This window comes from Diorhabda carinulata, chromosome 6 (assembly GCF_026250575.1).
Source record: "Diorhabda carinulata isolate Delta chromosome 6, icDioCari1.1, whole genome shotgun sequence".
NCBI lineage: Eukaryota > Metazoa > Arthropoda > Insecta > Coleoptera > Chrysomelidae > Diorhabda > Diorhabda carinulata.
In genome coordinates, this window is record NC_079465.1 from 24,208,885 (window position 1) to 24,232,208 (window position 23,324).

General features: G+C 32.0%; 1 protein-coding gene across 16 annotated transcripts in view; it reads right to left on the bottom strand.

Annotated features, from left to right (window-relative positions):
- Positions 1–23,324, bottom strand: part of LOC130896065 (dual 3',5'-cyclic-AMP and -GMP phosphodiesterase 11) — a 101,994-nt gene that overhangs the window by 8,178 nt on the left and 70,492 nt on the right. For all 16 annotated transcript variants that reach the window (XM_057803861.1, XM_057803857.1, XM_057803856.1 and 13 more), the window contains 7 exons: positions 16,296–16,485; positions 15,193–15,520; positions 7,833–8,141; positions 6,248–6,355; positions 4,972–5,220; positions 151–251; positions 21–84 (listed from right to left, as the gene is read on the bottom strand). In XM_057803861.1, the coding sequence (XP_057659844.1) occupies positions 21–84; positions 151–251; positions 4,972–5,220; positions 6,248–6,355; positions 7,833–8,141; positions 15,193–15,520; positions 16,296–16,485 (1,349 nt within the window). The remainder of the gene's footprint in view (positions 1–20; positions 85–150; positions 252–4,971; positions 5,221–6,247; positions 6,356–7,832; positions 8,142–15,192; positions 15,521–16,295; positions 16,486–23,324) is intronic.

Consider the following 23,324-nt stretch of genomic DNA (forward strand, 5'->3'; position numbering starts at 1 on the left):
GTATTAATTAAATAACTCACCTCCCCCGTAGTAGCTACGTGTCCGGTTATTCCCAAATTAATTGGAAATCTCCCTTCCAATGGACTGAAAGTATATATGGGAATTATTTTATTTTTCGAATTTTTTATTATCAAATTTCGCGTTATTTACCTATTTCTACTCTCTCCAGATTCGATAATATTAACATCGTTTTCTTCAAAATCAAAAACTCTCGAGAAACTAGCGCATGAATCTTGATGCGTTAAAAGAATCTGTAATTTTTTAATTAATTTATTCAACTAATTACTTTTATTTTATGAATAACTTATTCTTCGAACAATATTTATAAATAAAAAAAATAAATTGAAAATTCTAAAATTTTGTAGGTAGTTTAAACATTTCAGTAAGGCCGCCATTTAACATATTATACAAAGTTAATACGACAGTTATTCTTTCGGTTATTCACTCAGGTTTGGCAGGACTTGTAGCAAAATCGATAAGGAAAATCAAATTTGATGAACAAATGTAACTAGTCATCGCAGATAAGATGAGGACCATTAAGATTAGTTGGTCAGCCTGTAAAATCATAGAAAGGATCGTGTCTCTAACATGCTTTAGATGCCTTTACTACGGGCACGTGAAATGCAAAAGGAAGACCCCACAAGGCAGTGACTGAACTGCGGGGAGATAGGGCACAGGGCGCAGGACTGCAAATCGATGTCCAGGTCTACGGGAACCAGTACTGGTTCATCTCCCCATTTGTGAAACCCTTGGTAATATGTTCATCGCATTTCGGATGTTGATGGTTGTTACCACATTCTATCTGGACGTTCCTACCTTTATATTATCTTTTAATTGTAACATTGCCGTGACCGTAGATCTCTCAAAACCATGCTGGTTTGGTGAAACGGCCTTTTTGTCCTTTTTGTTTAAGCGATTGACTACCAGCCGCTCATATGGGGCTCTTTTCCTTCGTTTAGTAGCAAAACTATTTTGCCAAAAATTTTATCCAAAATCAAACGTGGGAAATTGGTTAAACAGATTAAGATCATGAAAATCTCTACTAAAATCGTTCCGATACTTTTCGTACGACTCAGAATTAAGGAGCCGATCCTGTCCGGTTATAAAGTAACTACAAAATTTAGCGCCTTTGACATATTTTTTAACAATTAGTTTGTAGGATGTTATTAAAGTGATTTTTTTTGTTGACTTTCTAGAATTCTAGATAATCTGATATAAATTAGTGTTTGTTTAGCAGCGAGAGTTAGTTTATTATTTTAAGTCTTAGTGATTGGATCAAAGAAATAAATTAGTTAAGTGTAGTGTAAATAATTATGAAATATGAATTTTATAATTATTAAAAGTGCGATATCTGGTGAGTCATACGAAAAGTTTTACTTCTTTTCGAGATAAAAAAGCTTTATATCCGTTTGACCTTCGACGGGGATTTTGACCAAGTTATATCTTATTTTTGTCTATTTTGACTGGATCACTATATGAGTCACCGCCCATGTTCGATATCTAATTGAAATCGACAAGACAAGTGATGGGGAGTCGTTGTATATGATAAACGATATTTCCTTGTACAGAGATAAAACATAGTAATTTAAGTACGGATCGATAATAGCTGCCGTGTTAATGTGATGAAATGCAAATATTGACCAGTCGTAATAGAGAGCTGATAACTAATCAATTCAACGAGCAGGAAGTTGTCTATCAACTTTATTATCGCATTAAGTTAATTTTTTTGTAAATTTAAACGACATTCGTTTTATTTATATAAACTATTCAATTAATTTATCCACATTGAAAAACTACTTTTTTTGAATCACCCTTTAATTAGGTGATTCTAATGAAATATTGAAACTCCAGTCATTAAATACTTGTTTGATTATTCTTTTTTTGACTTGATTAGTATGTATTAATGAAAGCACTAAATTTATAGGTTAGTTCAACATCTATTCATTTATCAACGTTATGTTACATTAGAATGAACTACTTTTATGAATCACCCTATAATGAAATTATTATTTTATTATAATTATGGATTATTCCATTAGTACAGGGTACTTCTTCTTTTTTAACTTTGGTGTGCGTCCTAAAACCTAACCTAAGATTTCACAATAATACGGTATTTAATCATGTAGTACGTTGATAATTTTATGAATATTTATGTATAAACTCTGACGAATTCATTATTTTTTTTGTAATTTTTGTGTTTTATCTCGTATCAAATATATGCATTAACGTAAAGCACTCAATTTATAGATTATTCGATTAATTTATTCATCGTTTTGCTACATTAGAAAGAACCACTTTAATGAATCACCCTAAAAGAAAGTTATTGTTTTTCTTATTTCTTCTTTTCTTTTCTGTACTTCTTCGTTTTTAACTTTGTTAGGCGTCTTCAAACATAACCTAAGATTTTTCACAATAATATGCTACTTAATCATGAAATACATTGATGATTTTATAACTATTTAGTCATGAATTCAATATTTTGTTGTAATTTTTCACATATCAAAGATTTCTAGTGAAGAAAAACACTTAAACCAAATAAATTATTCTTTTTTGTTTTGTTTTCACGTTATTCATCCATGATACGAGCACGTATATGGATTATTCTATTAATGAAGGCTACTTCTTCTTTTTTAACTTCCGTGGTGCGCGTCTACAAACCTAACCTAAGATTTTATACATTTATATGTGATTTAATTGTATGGTAAATGTTTGTTATAAACCTATTTAAGTTAATAATGATGTTGTAATTTTTGTGTTTCACCCCATAATCAAGGTATGTATAAACTTTATATCAAAGAAAAAAATTCGAGATAATTTCAAAAATAACAATTGATTAATAATTAATTTTGTGTGAATTGGTTCATATTTTCTTATTTTCTATTGATATTTGGAATAGTTTTAACGTACAAGTTCATTAATCAAAACTTTCATTTCATATTTGAATAGTAAAACATATCGGCGATATCGAAAAGTTTCTTTTATAATGTAAAGCTTTTGTCATTTACAATTACGTCTATCGAAAAGCTTGTGTAGAGATAATCGACTTTAGCACTAAAGGCACAGCTTTAAATAGCTCTTTTCTCTATTATATTACCATGGCTCGTCAACTCATCAACCGCTTCATAGGTGTATGTTTCACGATGTAATTTCATACAGTCAATTAAATGATCGATTTGTATAATACGAGGGGTAATCATGAAGTATTTCTACAGAACAAAAATGAGTAGTGCAGAATGTGGATGAAATATTTGTTTTTATAACTTTAGTGAGTTGGATTGAATTTTTTTCTTACAATAACGAATTTGATAATTTCAATGAAAAATTACTGAATTATGTATCAAGATAAGGAGAGACGTGCTTTGGAAACGAGAATTTTTAGTTTTCCGGCACGTTTCGTATTCTGCTATCGCCCCTATCGGAGAATGTGTGTACTGAATTTAGTCGCGAACAAAAGCTACATTTGCAAAATAAATTTAATTAAATTATTTGTTTTACAAATAAAGAGAATTTGGAATTAAATGGAAGTTGAATACTTTGAAATAAAAAACTCTAATCATATGAAAAATTCTTGGTAAATTGAAAATATGAATTAAAAATCGGAAAAAGAATTTACAATAGTTAAAAGGGCGATGAGAATCATAAAAAATTTGAAAAATTATCGGCAAATTTGAGAAAACCAAAAATTTCTTAAAGGACTAGACAAGATATTGGAAAAAAATGGGAAAATGCTCAGATTTCAAAATGCCAGGAAAATAATGGTCCCAAATAATTGGTGAAGATTGAGAATTTGAAAATGCGGAAAAATCGGATTCTAAAAATTCCAAGAAATTGGAAATAACTGCGCAAAAATAAAGAAATTCGAAATATGGGAAAATTTGCAAAATATAAATACGGGTAATACCAAAAAAAGAGTTTTCTAGATGATTCGAGACTGAAACATGTTCGTAAAAAAAAAGAAATAAGAAAACTCGAAAAACTATTAGTAAGTGAAAAAAAAGAATTTGCAAAATGCAAGAAAATGAAAAAAAAATAAAACGCGCAATTAGGAAATTATCGGAAAATGAAAAAAATCTGAAAAAAAAGAAATTCTCCAAATAGAGAGAATGCTAAAAATATTCAAAATTCTCTAGAAATTGAAAAAAAATGTGGAAAAATATTCGAGAAAATAGGATAAACTGAAAAATAATCATAAATCTAATTAATATGCGCATATTGCAAAAAGAATTCCAAAAATACCTGAAAATGAGAAAAACTAAAATAAGTAGAGTAAAAAGAATCCAAAAGAGATAAATTCCAAATGTAAACTGCGAAAAATCGAAAAATCTCAACGAAAATAAAAAAAAATCCGAAGGCGCGAGAAAATCCATCACGCCGAAATAAAAAAAAAATGAATAATTCGTGATGATTACACGAAAACTAAAATACGCAAAAATTAAAATGGAAATTTCACAAAAAATCAGGTAAAAGGGATTATTTTGAAAAAAACTGAGAAAAAAACGGAAAAAATTAAAGTTGCTAACATAGAAAAATCATTTTTTTTCATCTCTCAAGTTTTGTCAAATTATAGACGAAATTCGATGGAAGAACCACGAATCTTACAAAAATATTCAATACCAACTTCAATTTAAATTTTCATCACATTTTTCGTCAGTTAAAATGAATTCCGAATCTCCCAACGACGAATTTAATAATATCAAATACACCGTCTAAAATTACCGAATTATTTTTCTTTTTTTCCGGCACGTTTCGTATTCTGCTATCGCCCCCATCGGAGAATGTGTGCACTGAATTTAATCGCGAACAAAAGCTACATTCGCAAAACAAATTCAATTATAAAATGTTTGTTTTACAAAAAAAAAGAGAAAGAAAACAAATTCCGATATACATATTTATCGAAGTCGAATACTTCGTTGTAACGAAAACATTATTCAGAAAATACGCAGCTGAATCAACTTGGATTACGTCACTTACCTGTACTCTTTGGCATTGAATAAGACTTTGTGCGTGCAGTAAAATTCTATAAACCACGTGCTCCAACGTAGACTGTTCTTGGAATATCATCCTGGCCAAATCTAAAAGGACTTGATTCCTTTTTATTTCTAACTGGGATTTTTCGTAGAGGTGCGCGTTTCGGAGGCCGATACCGCAGAACTGTAGGTATTTGGAAAATATTTCTTCGTCGGTTTTCGTGAATGGTTGATCACCAACTTTGTTTATAACCTGAGTTTCGAACAAAAAAAATGATTGACTCCCACGTAATACCAACGAGAGATGTGCCGATAGGAATTTTTTTTGTAATCAGTAGTTATAGGAAATAGGAAAAACCAAAAGAGAATTTATGAGGAAGTAAATAACACTAAAATACGCAAAAATTGAAAAATCATTGATTACTGTTAAAAAATCGGAAAATTCTCCAAAAAAGTGAGAATATATTGAATAAAAAAACTTAATCGATAACGAATTCTAAAAGTGCAAAAAATGATAAAAAAACTTAAAAAAAATAAATTCCAAGAGAGATTTGAAAAAATCGAAAAATTATCCGAAAATTGAAAAAAAAAACCAAAAATTTCTTGGAGAACTGATAGAAAGATTGCTAGAAAAGTGTGGGCATATCAGAAAATCTGTGAAAATCAAATTAGATTTCGTGAAATTTGACATTATTTAACAAAAATAGAAAGCTCGAAAATTGAACAAATAAAAAAAAATATAAATAAAGTCAAATTCCGAAAATAGACTGCAAAAAAATTCTCCAAAAAAGCGAATAACTTTTGTAGAACTAGAATATTTTGAAACAAAAAACGCAAAAATTAATAACGAATTCGAATAATGCAAGAAATAATAAAAAATAATGTAAAAAAATAAGTTTCAAACCAGAGACTGCTGGAAAAATCGAAAAATTCTTCAAAAATTGAAAAAAAAAGAAGAAGAACATTTCTCGGAAAATTAGGAGAAATTGGAGACTAAAAGAATTTAAAAAAAGCGAGCAAATAAAAAAAATAAAATGTGCAAAAATTTGAGAAATTATCGAATAATCACAAAAAATTTGGAAGAAAAAGGCAATTTTTAAAATAGACCGATAGAAAATTCTGAAAAACAAATGTGCAAATTGAAAAATACGTAAAAATAATTCGAAAAATGTGTATATCATAGGAAAATCATGAAAAATCTGCGGATTATTTCTACAAAAAAAATTTTTTGGTTTTTTGTGATTTGATTTTATATAATTCTTAAATAGAACATTTCTTACCTGCGCTACACCAATGACGTCACCGTTGGTGTCTTTGATGGGCATGCATAATAAGGATTTCGTCCTGTAGCCCGTCCTACTATCTACCTCATGATTAAAACGTTCGTCCTGGAAAGAAGATTTTCATTCGAATATTGGAGGAGATACAAAAAACTGTATTAGAATTTGAAGAAAATCACGAATTTTACTTCGAAAATTTGAAAAATCTGAAAAATTCGCCGATGAATGAAGGATATTTTTCAAGTTTATACAAATTTCGTTTCCAAAATTACAAATTTTCTTAAAATTATTAAAATATACACCAATTTTTCAGAAAACTCTTTTGAAATGCGAAAAGTCTGCAACTTTTGGAGAAGTAGAAAAAATTGAAACATAATTGCATAATTCCAAAAAATCAAAATTCGAAAAACCTCAATTTCAATAATTTCTTCAACAATTGCCCATTTTTTGGATAAAAAGAAACAATTGAGAAATTAGAAAAAATTGAAAAAACATAAGAGAAAATTAAGAAAAGGAACTAAAAATCACCGAAAACTTCTAAAATTATAAAAAATTACGTAACAGTTAAAAAAAGCGAAAAACTGGAAAAACCTGAAAAAATTTTGACTTTTCTTTTGTTCCAGAAAAACATATTTTCATTTGTCTTTAACGAGGAAAAGTCGAAAAAAACTGGAAAACGTATCGATCGATTTTTCGATATAAAGTTCGTGATTATTTTTCTTGATTTTAGGTTTTTTTTATATACAAAATCAGTTCAAAATAACATGTAGAAATTTGACAATTGGACTTGCTTCAGTCAAATGTTTACCTGTTATTTTACTTTCCAAATTTTCTATGAAAATAAAACTAAAATCATAACAAATAATCACGAAATAAGTTTTATTCTAATATCGAATTTAATCGTTTATCAAACTCTAATCTGAAATGATTAAAATAAAAAAAAAACTTCTCTAATTACCTCCAATGGACAATTATTTTCAAATTTTCCATATATTTGCATTAAACAAAAATAAAAAAAGATTATAACAAACGAACGCGATATGAGCTCTGGAGCCGGTCCTGTCCGGTTACAGTTCAATTCTAAAATTCGGCGAATGCGCGGTACTTTTGATATACCCGGAATCAATTTGATGTTTGTTTCAATACAAGTTTTTATCACAGCAGGTGATTGTATCTTTTGAACTAATTTTTGAAAACTTCGTTTGTATATATAAAAATGATTTTATTTATCTATTTATTTATAAATTGAACCCCACGATTAGAAAGATTGTAAACATCACATTATTTTCGATTCTTATCACATCACTCTAATTGCTAATAAATATTATCAAGAAAATTATTTTAATAACAATATAATTACTTAATAACGACCTTCGTTGTTACAAACAATGTTGTAAATTTCATTCGATTTATATCTATATAAAAAAAAATAAATTCCTTTGCACTTAAAACAAACTAAATCACATTCCTACATATTGAAATCATTCGAATTAGAATAGATTTAGTTAGATAAGATCGTAATTTTTCATCTATTAATTAATTCAATTTAATTTGTTCGGAAAATATATAAAAAAAATGATCTCACCTGATAAGCATCTGGTATATTGACGGGTTCCCCACTCTCGGCTACGTATCCCACAATACCAGTTCCCAGAGGAATCTTGATCTCTTCTTTTTTCTCAATTTCCACTAAGGTACTTTTCGAACAAACGTCGAATAATTTTGACACCAAACAACGATCCCTATAGTGACCTGGAGCGACGGGACAACCGCTATATTTATCGCCTTCCACCAAAAACAGCGAACCGCGATCGGCGTTAAGCAGCATACACACGTTCTGGAGGATTTTGTGACATAACGATCGAATCTCCAATTCATTACAGATATCTTTGACCTGAACAAAAAAATGTCACACGACTTATTGAATGACGATTAAGTTCTGTAGAAATCGGTTTAAATTTTGGTTTAAATCGATTTCTTTTTCGTTTACAATAAATTTGAATGAATAATTATCAATGCTTCGGTAAAAGACGCTAATAGTATAACAAACTAAACATGAAATTAGCTAGCGGACAGTGTATGTACATATATAAAAACATTCTAATACATTTCATGGTTAAGTACTGATAATATTTTCATCACGATGTTGAATACAGAAGAAAGATTAAGAAAGAATTTCTTCCACTCGAATATATATCATTAAATAGCCAGAAAACACGTCAGAGGTTGCTACCAGACGTTTATTACCGTTAGGTTCTTGTATGAGTTTCAACGTGATCGATTTGAGACACATCATAGATAAAATAAAGACTTAGACAAGAAAAACAGTCTTTTGGTTTGGATTTTTCGGTATTTAGGAATAAATAGTGACGAATAGACCAAAAGTTTGTGACTGGATCAACGTCTTTCTGTGGTATACGAGAGTTCATCTACAGAAAGAAATCTATGAAATTTTTGGGGACTAGGCCGAAATTGGATGTTTGAGTTTTCTACAGATCATTTTCGCTTTAGAAAATTGTATCTGGAAGAATTTGCTTAGTGCATATTTACAAATCAACGTAGAAAATAATTCGAACGGAAAATTTGTAGATCCGAGAGTTTACAATCATTGTGGAATTGGAGATCGAACTTAAAACACTCATTATTGATATCAGTGTTGTCATATCTCAATTTTCTAATACATTTTTCAACACAAATTATTCACTATTAAACTCAACGTTTTAATGAGGAAATTATCATCATCAGAAACTATTTTTCGAAAAGTAAATTTTAGGACTGAAGCAAATCATGATTAGATGGGGCAATATCCGGAGAATAAGCAAACTTTCCTAAAATTGTGAGTGATGTTAAATTTTGTTTCGTCCGTTTTACTACCAGTTCGTTCTAATAATTGGAACACGTACACCAGACTTTGAAGCCTTACAAATTCTCTAATACTTTTGACTTGAAGCCATATTTATTTTTCATGAAAAAAATAATAAATTTCTCCAATTTTTCGAGCCCATCATTGGTCTAGTGATTTATTTGTACCAGAACAATGTGCGGCAATTAGTCTTGATTTTGCGAACTTCGATTAATCTCCTCTTTTTGGAGTAGATGAGAGCTTCGACCCACATAGCTTGTTCATTAACAAAGAGGTATTGTTTTAAACCGTTTGAACTCGAGAGAATTATCCACGGCATCGTTCGAGGATACTTTTTAGGATCATCAATTTCGAATGCGGTTTGTTTTTATTGTATTTCTTTGAAAAAATAATCGCTCGAATTCAAACGATAGTTGAAATGCTAAACTTTCAGTCGAATAAGCTCCGAAGAGTTCTTGGAATAAAAACAAAGAATAATATAGAAGATAATTAAACAAAAATATTTATTTTAACTTTGATAATGATTTAGTCTTACAAGAACAACTTCAATAAGTAAAAAATCACTTTAAAGTATTACACCACATCAGCTCTAGTAATTTTAGATTAGAAAGTGAAGCTATAAAAGAATTAAAGGTATATATGGGCTAAAGGACGCCCATAGATACGATCATTGACAGGTAGGGTCAAAAATATATGGGACCAAATTGGGACTCAAGTGGAAGCTCTTGTCGTTTCTATAAGGAATCAAAGGTAATCGTCGCACAAACAAAAGTCGACAAGTTGACAAAAAGTCTTTAAAACGAAACGATTGAATTGAAATTTGCATCTGGGATTTTCCCCGGTCGCTAATTACGTATTCGGAGGTAGTGTTTTCACAAACGGAAATTGCTGTTTCAAAATGGAGACCGAAATTAGTGGAATGAACTCAGATGGCTACGAAATTTCGTATTCGGGATACCGGAAGTAGTAAAATGTACTCCAATTGCCACGAAATTTAAAATCTGGGGGTTTTTCTCGGTAAAAAGTCCGACAATCGATTTTACGACCTTTGGGGAAGTTTTCGGCCCTTTGCTCACTGTGAACCGACCACCAGCACTATGATTGGGAGTCTGTTCATAGACAAAAGCTACAGTGCTTACATTCAAGCTTCTTAAAGTGCTTTTAGATAACATAGTAGTTGCTATTTACTGATAAACCCTCCGAGGTACACAAAGTACTGAAGTTAATCGAAAGTTTGTTTAGGTTTCTATTTTCTAATATCAACCGGATTTAGCATCACGCGATTTCTGTTCACATTATTTTTAATAAAATAATTAACTGTATTATTTGTTTACACCTCGTAAGTACGTCTCAACTAGAAATTGTTAATTATTTTCTCGACACTTCACAATCATTTATAATTAAGAATGAGGAATGTTTACACTGATAAAATGATTAATGATGTTAAGTAGTATAACATCTCGTAGCTACCTCGTATAAATATAATTATTATCTGCGAGTACGATCGATTTAACAAAGTGAGAAAATTATCGATTAAACATCAACTAACGGTATGGAAACAACCCATTTTCGAATTTTTATTTATAACTATCACTAAAAAGTTCAGTGCCGACTTTGAATTCGTAATTTTTTTTGTCGTGATGATTTAGGTTACGGCCTATTTCTGCCGACCTTTGTTAAAATAAAAATCGGAACAAAACGTCATTAAGAATTGTCTATTTTTATCGTTTTTATTTAAGGTCATCAATAAAGTGGACCAATCATTTTTCAATTCGAGACAAAGCCGTTCTTAACGGAAAGATCGAAGATATGATTACAACGAAAAAAAATTCTTTCTCGTATAAAAAGTATCACACAAAAGATTTCTAGAGAACTATTACTTTTATTAATGATCACTTATTTTGTTTTCTCCTGTTACCAAAAACGATACGAAATAATTTCATTAACCAGGCGAAAAAACAACGAAAATTATAATTGTATATCGAAAATCTGAATAAACGAAGCAATTCCAAAAAGATCGTGAATTAGTAGAAGCCGGTTCAAGTGAAGGAGATCACGCAATCACATTTAATCGGTGCTTAAACATTCGTAATTACTTAGACCCTGCATGGATCGCTAATTTGGCCGAGAAATGGTAAAACATTTGGAAGAACTAACCTCACAACCATTATGAAAGATTTTTAAATTCCCTTTGCTGCCTTTGATGGATCCAAAAGAATCGAAAAGCATTTCTATGATTTGAAAATGGTTTTGTTAATTGCATAGATGAATTGTAATAGATTTTTGAAGAACTGAATGTCCTCTTTTTATTTTAGTAGTACCCTCCCATGTTTATATTTAGCCTTCTATTGAGCTCTTCTTGAGCATCCTCTAATATCACAACTCAAGGACTCATCCACGACGAAAAATCCTGGATATTGAATTATTCTGAGGATCTTAAACAAAGTCAACAGCGGGGAATATCCAAATGAAGCAATGATCATCAACTCGCGGGTGAAAAAGGGCCATTAAGTCATAAGTTCGTTGTACCCCATTCGAAATTACCAAACGCCGATGTCTTTTAAACTGATCAGATGCTTTAGCTTCAACCTTTTGTAAAATTAGGATATGATGCCGAATGGAAACCGCATGATAGCTCCTGTCAATGAAATCTAACAGGTGTTCTTTCGAGTTGTCCCTCTCGATTCACGTCAAGCTACAGATTCGATTTTCCCTCTTGATTTCCACCCTCGGATGCAGTTTTACCGATTTTAGAACTAATTCGTTGTTCCATTTACGTAAAACTTTGGGTTCTTGGCGTCTTTATTTGGACCTCGAGTTTGGAAGCTCCAAGTAGAGGAGGTTTTGAGGTCGAAGCAACTTTAGGCAGTTTCAAAATCATTGCTTTGGGAGTAGTGGGTGTTTGCATAGAGCTCTTCAAGGAAAGAGGAGGGTTTATTGTGGTCGTTGCTCTTGAAATTCCTCCACGTCTTCCTTAGACATTATTTACGATACCTGATTAGGATTCAGGTACTATCCATCATTCGGTACGATTATTTCTGCGCTGGATTAAGCTCATTTTCCTTCTGAGATCATCTTGTAATATAATATAGTATAAATGACAGTTTTTTCAACTCAAGCATCGTTTTTCTTTATCTCGTCAAAAGTTTTACTAAGTTTGACAGAAGGATAGTGGCCCTAGCGATAAATATTTCCAAAGAAGTTTACGCAACTTTCTATTATACTGATGTAAGAAGTTTCGCGGACTTGTCGAAGATTGAAAGAAAATTGGATTTTTATACGATACATCCCCGTCGCATTTATTATCTGGTAGCGATAAAAAGGTTAAACAGCGCTATAAGAAGATCACTGTCACATCCATTTAAAATGAATCGGAAAAGTTCTGACATAAAGTTAAGAAAATATTCATATAAATATTCCAAAACAACATTGAAAACAAAAAAAAGTTGATATTTACTTTTTACCCTAGTCGCTTCAATGAAACTTATACAACAAATTATTTATAGGATTCTCCAACAGAAGTCAATGCCTATTTGCACCGATTCAAAAGCTCTTGACGTATGCGGAAATATATTTTCCAATTGACGACAAAGTTATATAATATAATAGTAACGTTTAAAGGTGCCCTAATGATTATTTCTAACAAAAAGGGATGAAATAAACTAAACGATATGGTTTAAAAAAGATATTTGTTATTCTTAGTAAAAATACACTTTCTAATGAAAAGAATGGACCATTACGTACTAAAGAACATCGACAATCTTTCTCTACCCCCGAAAATCTCATCTCATAATGTCCTAGTTTATATCGAGAACGATAGGAAAATAACAGATAATGGGTGAGTTTGCCAGATCCTTATGGAACCGAGCAATTCTCTGTTGTTGAGCCTCTCAACAATTTCCAAACATAGTATAGTCAAATTTTTCGTTTTTCTCTGTTTATCCTTTTATAGCTTGGGTATTGAAATGACATTCTGTTATTTAAGAAAAATAAACATTTGAAGTTGTATTGTTTAACCCTCAAGCACTATGGAATGGAAGATCCGAAAATGGAATATTAAGAGAAATATATTTGTCAAAAATTTGTTACTGCATTGTCAGGAAGTCGAAATTTTAGCAGTTTCACCGTATTTTTCAAAAATATGTATCTAATTCGAAAAAAATGCAGCATAGTTCAAAAACTGGATTTTTTTTTCAATTTTCTTTGTTTCATTTTTTCATCTTCACGCTAATAGAGAAGAAACTGGAACAAACCTAGAATAATCGCTAAAATTTAGGAAGAAGCTAGAACACCTCATATGAAAGTTATTTCTCAAAATTGAGGTCTTTTTGAGGTGTTAACAAAATAAGTAATCAATTTTTTGAGAGTTCAAAATATATTTTTTTCAATATTGTAAAATAATTGAGAACAAACTTAGAATATCAGCCAGAATCCGCGACTCTTTGGAAGCTATAGCTCGAGAAAACCGTTTTTTTTTTCCAATTTTCTATGTTTCATTCTCATCCTCCCCATGCTAATTGAGAACAAACTTAGAACAACTGCAAGAATCGCGACGCTTTGGAAGCTACTGCTGGAAAAAACCGTTTTTTTCAAATTTCTATGTTTCATTCTAATCCTCCCCATGCTAATTGAGAACAAACTTAGAACAACTGCCAAATTCACGACGCTTTGGAAGCTATAGCTCGAAAAAACCGTTTTTTTTTCCAATTTTCTATGTTTCATTCTCATCCTCCCCATGCTAATTGAGAACAAACTTAGAACAACTGCAAAAATCGCGACGCTTTGGAAGCTACTGCTGGAAAAAACCGTTTTTTTCAATTTTCTATGTTTCATTCTAATCCTCCCCATGCTAATTGAGAACAAACTTAGAACAACTGCCAAATTCACGACGCTTTGGAAGCTATAGCTCGAAAAAACCGTTTTTTTGTCAATTTCTTTGTTTCATTTTTCATCTCCACGTTAATTGAGAACAAACTTAGAACAACTGCCAGATTCGCGACGCTTTGGAAGCTACAGCTCGAAAAAACAGTTTTTTTTTCAATTTTTTTGTTTCGTTTTTCATATCCACGTTAATTGAGAACAAACTTAGAACAACTGCCAGATTCGCGACGCTTTGGAAGCTACAGGTCGAAAAAACAGTTTTTTTTTCAATTTTTTTGCTTCGTTTTTCATATCCATGTTCATTGAGAACAAACTTAGAACAACTGCCAGAATCGCGACGCTTTGGAAGCTACTGCTGGAAAAACCAATTTTTTTTCAATTTTCTGTTTCATTCTCATCCTCCCCACGCTAATTCAAAACAAACTTAGAACAACTGCCAGATTCGCGACGCTTTGGAAGCTACAGCTCGAAAAAACCGTTTTTTTTTTCAATTTCCTTTGTTTCGTTTTTCATATCCACGTTAATTGAGAGCAAACTTAGAACAACTGCAAGAATCGCGACGCTTTGGAAGCTACAGCTCGAAAAAACTGTTTTTTTTTTCAATTTTTTTGTTTCGTTTTTCATATCCACGTTAATTGAGAACAAACTTAGAACAACTGCCAGATTCGCGACGCTTTGGAAGCTACAGCTCGAAAAAACCGTTTTTTTTTCAATTTCATTTGTTTCGTTTTTCATATCCACGTTAAATGAGAATTCTAATTTGGGGGATGAAAAAAAATTCGTCGGGCAATTGATCCGGTGAATCTATTTGCTTCGCAATCCTAAAATGTTTTTTTGGAAGCGTCTAATTGTTCAATGTACAATCCCCCAGATACACGTTCAGTTAAAGTGAAACGAACTCTTTATGGACCATCATCTGGTGGTATCCACCGTTAATTCCAATTGTTCGTTTCGGGATTGTACTAAAAAAGCATCTACTAGTCGCCAAATTGATCTAGGTTAAGATTGTTCAGAGACAAACACTTCGTTCAAACTCGCAACAGTTTCCATGTTCCGTTTCTATATATTGCCATCAACCTCCATCTTCTTTCGAATGTGCGCGAAGTTATAATAAGGTGTGAATTGGAACTTGATCTAATTCATTGCACAAAATATAATCGCGTCTTAAAAAATATTTAATAGGGAATTATAGTGAACTCACCAACTCAAAAATGAGATCTTTCTCGTCCATCTGCCTAAGTTCATGCCTAGACCTCCTCTGTCTTCTACCGAGCGTGGGACTACCAGTCGCTGCCGGTGTTTGGTTCTCGCTGGTCAGAAACGTCGGTTGTCCATCTATGGTGTTAATCATCGGTTTTAATAAACCGCTGCGTTCGAATTCGTGCGCAGATATTTTGCGTACTGGTGTCGTAGCGCCGGAACTCGCGCGCGATTGGTTGTTATGCGAAGGCGATGAAAGTTCGACGCTAGACGACGTAGGAGTCGCGTGAGAGACTTGCCATTGTTCCACTATTTGACGAGTAGCTTTTCTGTAATTAGGCAAAAAGCCGATTTTAAACTAAACGCGATTATTATTTCAATCAAATTATAATAAAAAAATTATTTTCCTTTGAAGTGAATATACACAAAGTAATTTGAGGTCGAGAGAGAATTGATAATCGGAAAGCTTCGCCTAGAGGTTTTCCATTCAACTGCAGCGAGTTGTTATTGTTAATTATTTTCACAATTGAGCAGATATTCGATTAGTTTTCAGTTCTATTAACAAAACGTAATTAAAAGAGAAATTTCTGCATTTATATATATGTTGAAAGCCCCTTCGATAAACGTGAATTCAATTCAATCACCAACGCGTGAAAACTTTTATATAAATTTCGGTTTCCACTTTAGTTTCAGAATTCTAGGTACATTCCCATATCAGATTAATTAGGTTTGTTGTTATTGATGCCTGTTTCTTAACATCGCCTTTAGTCTGTCATGTCATGTCCTTATGGTTATAATTTTTTCCGTAGAATGTTTGATGGCGCGAGACATCACCTTTAGACCTCTCGCGGCTGTAAACCCTTTAGAAGTCTGTTCTTTGGATCTTCCGGTTCTGATACTAACCTCATCTTCAGCTTCAATGTCCTTACACCCTTTCAATTTTGGTTTTCAAGTTTCAATGTCATTTAGCTTTCAAATTTGATTAAGATATTTAATTAGTGTTTGATAATGGAATAAACCTTCAGGCGTCGCTGGTTTCAAATCAAATTCTGTATCATTAGACAAACAGAGTCTTCTTTTATATATATTTATATGGATATTTACCTCAGGAAATAATCATTGACGAAATCGGGATGTTCGTCCAACCACGATTCCATGTGAGCATATTCTGGATCATACGAATGTCCATAATTGCCGTGGTTATGTTTCGGAAGCCTATTGGCAGAATCCGAACCCGTTGTGGTTCCATCTATCGGCATTCGCGTATCCTCCCCACTGTTACGTAGTTGTAAGCCTGAAATAAATGAAATGTTTTCAATTTTATTGTGCTTTCTGTATGTTCTGATCTTATTACATTATCCACCTTGTATAGTATATAAAAAATTATCGTAAATACATTGTTTCATTGAAATTTTTAGCCACGTATAATTTAGGTACAAATCGAAACGCAATGAAACTAGTTTTATAAATATTTTTTTGCTTTTACGTCTATACAAAAAAGAATCCAGAAGAGTTCAGTCTGGTAATATGTCCCGAATATGATAATAAACCATAAAACTACGTCTGCCGTAGGATATTTCACCAGATTGTGGCTTTATTATTAAATGAAGGAACCACAAAAGAAAATATAAAAAGAAATGTGTTGATCCTATATCAAGAAAAAGACTTTTCCGTGTTAATAACATTTGGTTTTGTTCATTCTTATACAATATTCTGTAAATTTACAATTTTCCAACTACTAAATTACGAAATACAGAGCAAGGATTAGCACAAAATTTAATAAGCCCGCTACAAAAGATTTTTGACAGAGTTGAGACATCAAGAACTATTCCTGAAATCTTATTTAACCAACTTAAACTTCGAAACTAAGAAAACGTTTCCCAATTGCAGCAGGATTCCGTACTTGGTCCACTAGTTGACTTACTACAGATATTTTGGCCGAAGATACAGTCATCTTCTTTACCAACCCCAAACGAATGTTTAGACCCAATTATTTACAACAGTAGCTACAAAAGCGAATCAGCATCTAAGATACCTAAGGATACATGGAAACATCGCAAAAAAGAAAACAATTTGATATAAAAGCAAACAAGAAAATAACCTTGTTCAAAATCCAACATAAACGAAAGGGTTTAGTCCAACCAATTTAAACAGTAAAATATTGGGTAGCAAGGTTCAAACGAGGCCGTACGAAGACCATCATCGTACTGGTCCTCCAAATGAGTTGACGACTCCAGTAATTTTGAAGAAAATCGACAAAAGAACGATCAAAATAATGGACTGAAAAGGGAGAACCGGCTCCAAAGAAGGCAAAGACCGATCCATCTGCACGCAAGGTATAATTTGCAATGATTATTTTGAAATAGTAACGTGCGAACTTATTGCAATGTTTGAGGCGAAGAAAAAAAATGTGTTGTTTCACCAGGTCACACATCCATTATTTCGATGACCAAAATTGATGAATTAAAGTTTGAATTGCAACCACCTACACCCTATTCGCCAGATGTAACCCTCTCGGAGGCCAAAGATTTTCCTACAATGAAGCATTAAATCTAATATGATGTGTTAGAGGTTATTGAATGCGAACTTCATCAAGATTAATTCGATATTGTAAAAATTCTGATTGTTAATAAATGTAATTTTCAATTGTGTAATTTTGATTTGAATTCGTCGACTCTCGAAAGAAATAAACTCGTTTCACATGGGAATATGAAGTATGTAATAACAATGGGGATATAAATACTGTGCGCAATTTCGTTCGGGCCACAGAACGAATAACGAATCTTTGTTCATCACATCCGGATTTTAAATTCAGCAGATTTTTGTTACTGTTTCTTTGTTGTGCTAATAGACTGCGGAACTCGTCCGTATGAGATTGAAAATGGTACGTACAGAGTAGGTTTCAAGGGATTATTCGAAAAATTCGAATGTATTTATTACCGCGAAGGGATGATAAAAGGGATACGTGAAAATGTGTTTCTTAGGTTTCCATATCTATTATACGCTAAATGGTTTTCTTTTCCTGATATTTTATTTTCCAAAATTTTTCTTATTGGCACTGTGTTATCAATCTTTGTAGGTGGCACCACCATTCTAGTTGTTTCCTTTATAGGAATCGGTTCAACTTCTAAATCTTCTCTTATATTCGAGTTACTATCATTTCTAGTTACTCCTTTTAAGGGTATTTCATCCTTGCTGCTCCAATTCCACTTTTGTTCCTTTCTGTCAATTCCAAAAGTTCACAGCTCTATGTGAGAATTGACCTGTAAGTTTCTTTGCACACTTTCATTTTTGTCTCATTGGAGATTCCTTTTTTTTCTGTTACGATCCTCTTGTTTGATGTATAGTAATTCCAAATCATGTTTTCCTATTTCTTCCAACTTAGAAGCTACTAAATTTTCCTACAAGATCTTCATCAATCCTGATTTCGATAACTTTAGTTTTTTTTTTGTTCATTTTCATTCTTTTTTATGTCAATATTTGGTTCCAGTTCTTCAAATTTCCTTGTAGATCTTTCTGGTTTTCTACTACGATCAATATGTCATTTAGTAAAGCGCATTTATATACCTTAACACGCTCTAATTGTACGAAATCCAATATGAAGTGGTTTAGTTTCCTTTCTGCACTTCTACTGGTCCCAAGCCCACCGAGCAGCCATAGATCACGTTAGTAGCGATAGAAGAGGACGAGTCTACAGAAGACCTAGAGAAAGATTCGTGTACTGTTCCGCATAAAAGAAAACGTATCCTTTAGAGTAGATTCTCGGAAGGATTAACGCCAATATGTCACTATGGATTGGCCTGTGCAGAGCTCGGGCTTAAATCTTGAACTTAAAAGAAAGTTTGGGCTAGAAATCTTTCATCAGCCACGAAGTCGGATCTCAAAACGGCGTGGTTCCTACTGAAGAATGTGATAGGATCGAATAAGATCGAGTAAAAACATCCATGAAGAAGCAACCAAAAAAAAATAACTCATTAACAACATAGGAAACTTATTATAAAGCTAAGATTAAAAGCTTAGAGATGATGAAATCAGAAAAAGATTGAAACCTACGGATTTTTTGTTCACTATGTATAATGTATTTTTTACTTGTTAGTATAAGTAACTCTAAAAGTTTTCTCAGGGTTGTTGAACTGCCTTTTATTTTTTACTTTTTAGTTGGTATTTTAAACTTCCGCTTTATATATTAAAAACAAATTCTAGAACTTTCGGATTGCTGAGATCTCTAGAATGCAGTAAACAAACAGTATTGTCTTTATAAACCGTTTATAAAAAAGAGTAAATAGTAAACAAAAGTTAAATACAAGTACCCGTGGGTTTCGCTAAATTTTATCTTCGAAAAAATATTAGTACAGGGCCGGCTCACGGTATATAATAGTAGTCGAACTATTATTAATTATTAATTCCTACAAAAAATTCATTTCAATTCAATATAAACATTGTAGGATTTTTTTGTGTCGATATACGTGTGTGGACGGTTATTATATCGGAAAAAGTTTTCCTACGCAGTCTCCCGTTAGCGAGGAATATTTTTAACTGTGATCATAGTGACGTAGGAAGTATGTGGTAGGCGATGAAAGTTTATGTGGTACAGGAAGTTATAACGCAACCGAATTGTTTGTATATTCAAGAGAATATTTACGAAATCGCTAAAATATGACAAATTGGCGTGTATAATACGAGAATGCAAAGCGAAAATTTTCCATTCGAATTTATTCATTCTCTTTTAATATAAAACTGAATTTTCGATGACTAATTTTTGTTCTTCTTGTTCTTTGCAGAAGAAGAATGATGTGTCAATCTAATCCATATACATACTGCGTTTTGTTCTTTGATTTTCTTATCTTTCGGACAACTTCTAAAAGTGTTTTAAGTACAGTTGAGGTACTCAGCTCAACACTATAATTCAATAAATTTCTTCAAAGGTCTATACTTATCTTTTGTGGATTCAGTTTGCTATTTCTTATCAACATTAAGTTCGTTTTTGCAATTTTAAACGTGTGTTCATCAAGACCATCGATTGAGCAACGAAATCGATTTTTGAGAACTAACTAGCAACAAATTTGGATAATTATTTAAAATATTGGTTTATTTGATACCGCAAATTTTTAAATCTAAATATGTGAATTGAAAATTTAGTAGGCTTAAAGACTGAGAATAGGAAAAAATCGCTGGGAACCAGGTTCAGAGAAAGCAGTGGATGCCGTAACAATTCGAACCCTAATTCAAGTATTTTACCCATCGTTTTCATTGATTTGTGACTTGATGCCTTGTTCTGATGAAACAGCACTTTCTTCTTCTTCAAATTAAACCTTTATGCGATTCAAAACTCTAATAATACAAACTAATAGTGGTTGTTTATGGTTTTATTCCTTTTTAAGTTTAATATTATACCTTGTGTATCCCAAAATATTAATAGCATCATCTTTCCAGTCGATTTTCGTATTTTTTCACGATTTGAAGTCGATTCTTCACGTGCTGACTATCGATAGAACCATATTGCATCCATTGTCACATATCGAAGCAAAAATTTGCGTTTATTGCGATTGAATATCTCCAAATACCGCTCAGAATAATCAATACATTGTTTTTTGGGTTGAGTGGCAGCCATATTGAACAGAGCTTCCGCATATTCATTCACGTTGCGTTCAACACGTTCCTTTGATATCTTTTGGGTCTCGGCTATCTAAATAACTGTCCTGAAGTTGAACATCCTCCGTGTTCATACGACTATTTTTAAAACTAGACCATTTTCAAATATTTTCTAGTGAATTTTGATTTTTGTCGAGAAAATTAACCCGGAAAGTGAACATTTTTAAAAATCTAATGGCAGTTCATCCCGCTTTTTTATCCGTCCGATTTTCTTCATTTTCTTTTTAGTTACACGGTATTTATGCCTAGATTAGATTTATCATCAAGCATTCAAAGTCACTCAACTTATACCATTCTTAAGTTATAATCAAAAATAACTCGATTCCAGTTAATTTTCGTCGTTTTCATAGGTTCCTTCTTCCATATCTTGATTTTTAATCGAGATATGTTATTCGTTTTGGTCTAAAAACACTCAGTAAATCAAGTTCTTCAATTTGAGATACGATACGAATGAATTCGTCGAGTCTGGAGAGAATTAAGCGTAGACATTCACCTTCATTGAATTTTTCTATTATTTTTTCCACTCGATGCTGCATATCTTGAGTTCTAATTGAGATACATATGTAATTCGTTTTGGTCAAAAACAAAACACTCAGTAAATCAGGTACTTCAATTTGAGATACGATACAAATGAATTGGTTGAATCTGGAGAGAGTTAAGCGCAGACATTCAGCTTCATTGAATTTTTACAATATTTTTTCCACTCAATGCTGCATATCTTGAGTTCTAATTGAGATATGTAATTCGTTTTGGTCAAAAACACTCAGTAAATCAGATACTTCAATTTGAGATACGATACAAATGAATTGGTTGAATCTGGAGAGAATTAAGCGCAGACATTCAACTTCATTGAATTTTTCTATTATTTTTTCCACTCAATGCTGCATATCTTGAGTTCTAATTGAGATATGTTGTTCGTTTTGGTCAAAAACACTCAGTAAATCAAGTTCTTCAATTTGAGATACGATATGAATGAATTGGTTGAATCTGGAGAGAATTAAGCGCAGACATTCAACTTCATTGAATTTTTCTATTATTTTTTCCACTCAATGCTGCATATCTTGAGTTCTAATTGAGATATGTTATTCGTTTTGGTCAAAAACACTCAGTAAATCAGGTACTTCAATTTGAGATACGATACAAATGAATTGGTTGAATCTGGAGAGAGTTAAGCGCAGACATTCAGCTTCATTGAATTTTTACAATATTTTTTCCACTCAATGCTGCATATCTTGAGGTCTAATTGAGATATGTAATTCGTTTTGGTCAAAAACACTCAGTAAATCAGATTCTTCAATTTGAGATACGATATAAATGAATTGGTTGAATCTGGAGAGAATTAAGCGCAGACATTCAGCTTCATTGAATTTTTCTAATATTTTTTCCACTTAATGCTGCATATCTTGAGTTCTAATTGAAATATATAATTCGTTTTGGTCTAAAAATACTCAGTAAATCAGGTACTTTAATTTGAGATACGATACGAATGAATTGGTTGAATCTGGAGAGAATTAAGCGCAGACATTCAGCTTCAATGAATTTTTCTATTATTTTTTCCACTCAATGCTGCATATCTTGAGTTCTAATTGAGATATGTTGTTCGTTTTGGTCTAAAAACACTCAGTAAATCAGTTACTTCAATTTGAGATACGATAGGAATAAATTGGTTGAGACAGAGGAGAATTAAGCGTAGATATTCAACTTCATTGAATTTTTCTAATATTTTTCCACTCAATGCTGCATATCTTGAGTTCTAATTGAGATATGTTGTTCGTTTTGGTCTAAAAACACTCAGTAAATCAAGCCCTTTCATTTGGGAAGTTAGAATTATGCACAACACGGTTCCTATCGTTAATATCAATGTAAACTTGAACGAATACCTTGTTTTCTGACGAACATTTTAGTTTTAGTTTTGACCTGAATTCTGAACCGATTCCAAAAATAGCCTAAGGAAATAAGGCGTCCTGAGTGGTTTAAAAATACATTAGATTTCACGCCGGAAAAGAACAAGAACTATATTAAATCTCTTTCAAGGGTGATTGACTTGTCTGATACGTACTCTAGAGAGTTATATCTCAAATGACGGTTCTTCGAAACTTATGAAACAAAAATATATATACAGGAAAATAGGAGAGCGATGAAAACTAATAATAGAAATTTAGAAACGTACGCTTACCTCGGAACCACAACAAACGTGGTCAGATATTAGACATACGATAATAGATAGGAAAATTTTGAGCTGCTTTCAACAACAAGAAGAAACTATATACCAGTAAACATAATACTTTATAACTAGTAAGGTGCTACATGGTTTCTGGTTTGTTCAATGGTGTGGACAACACCAACAAGGAAGTTATGCAGAGACTACGAAAAGAAAATGTTGCACCATCTACTTATTTTAAAAAAATGAAGTAAATTTTATTAGAAAATACTTTTTAATATGATTTACGCGGGCCTCAAGAAATTCTAATAAATAAAAGT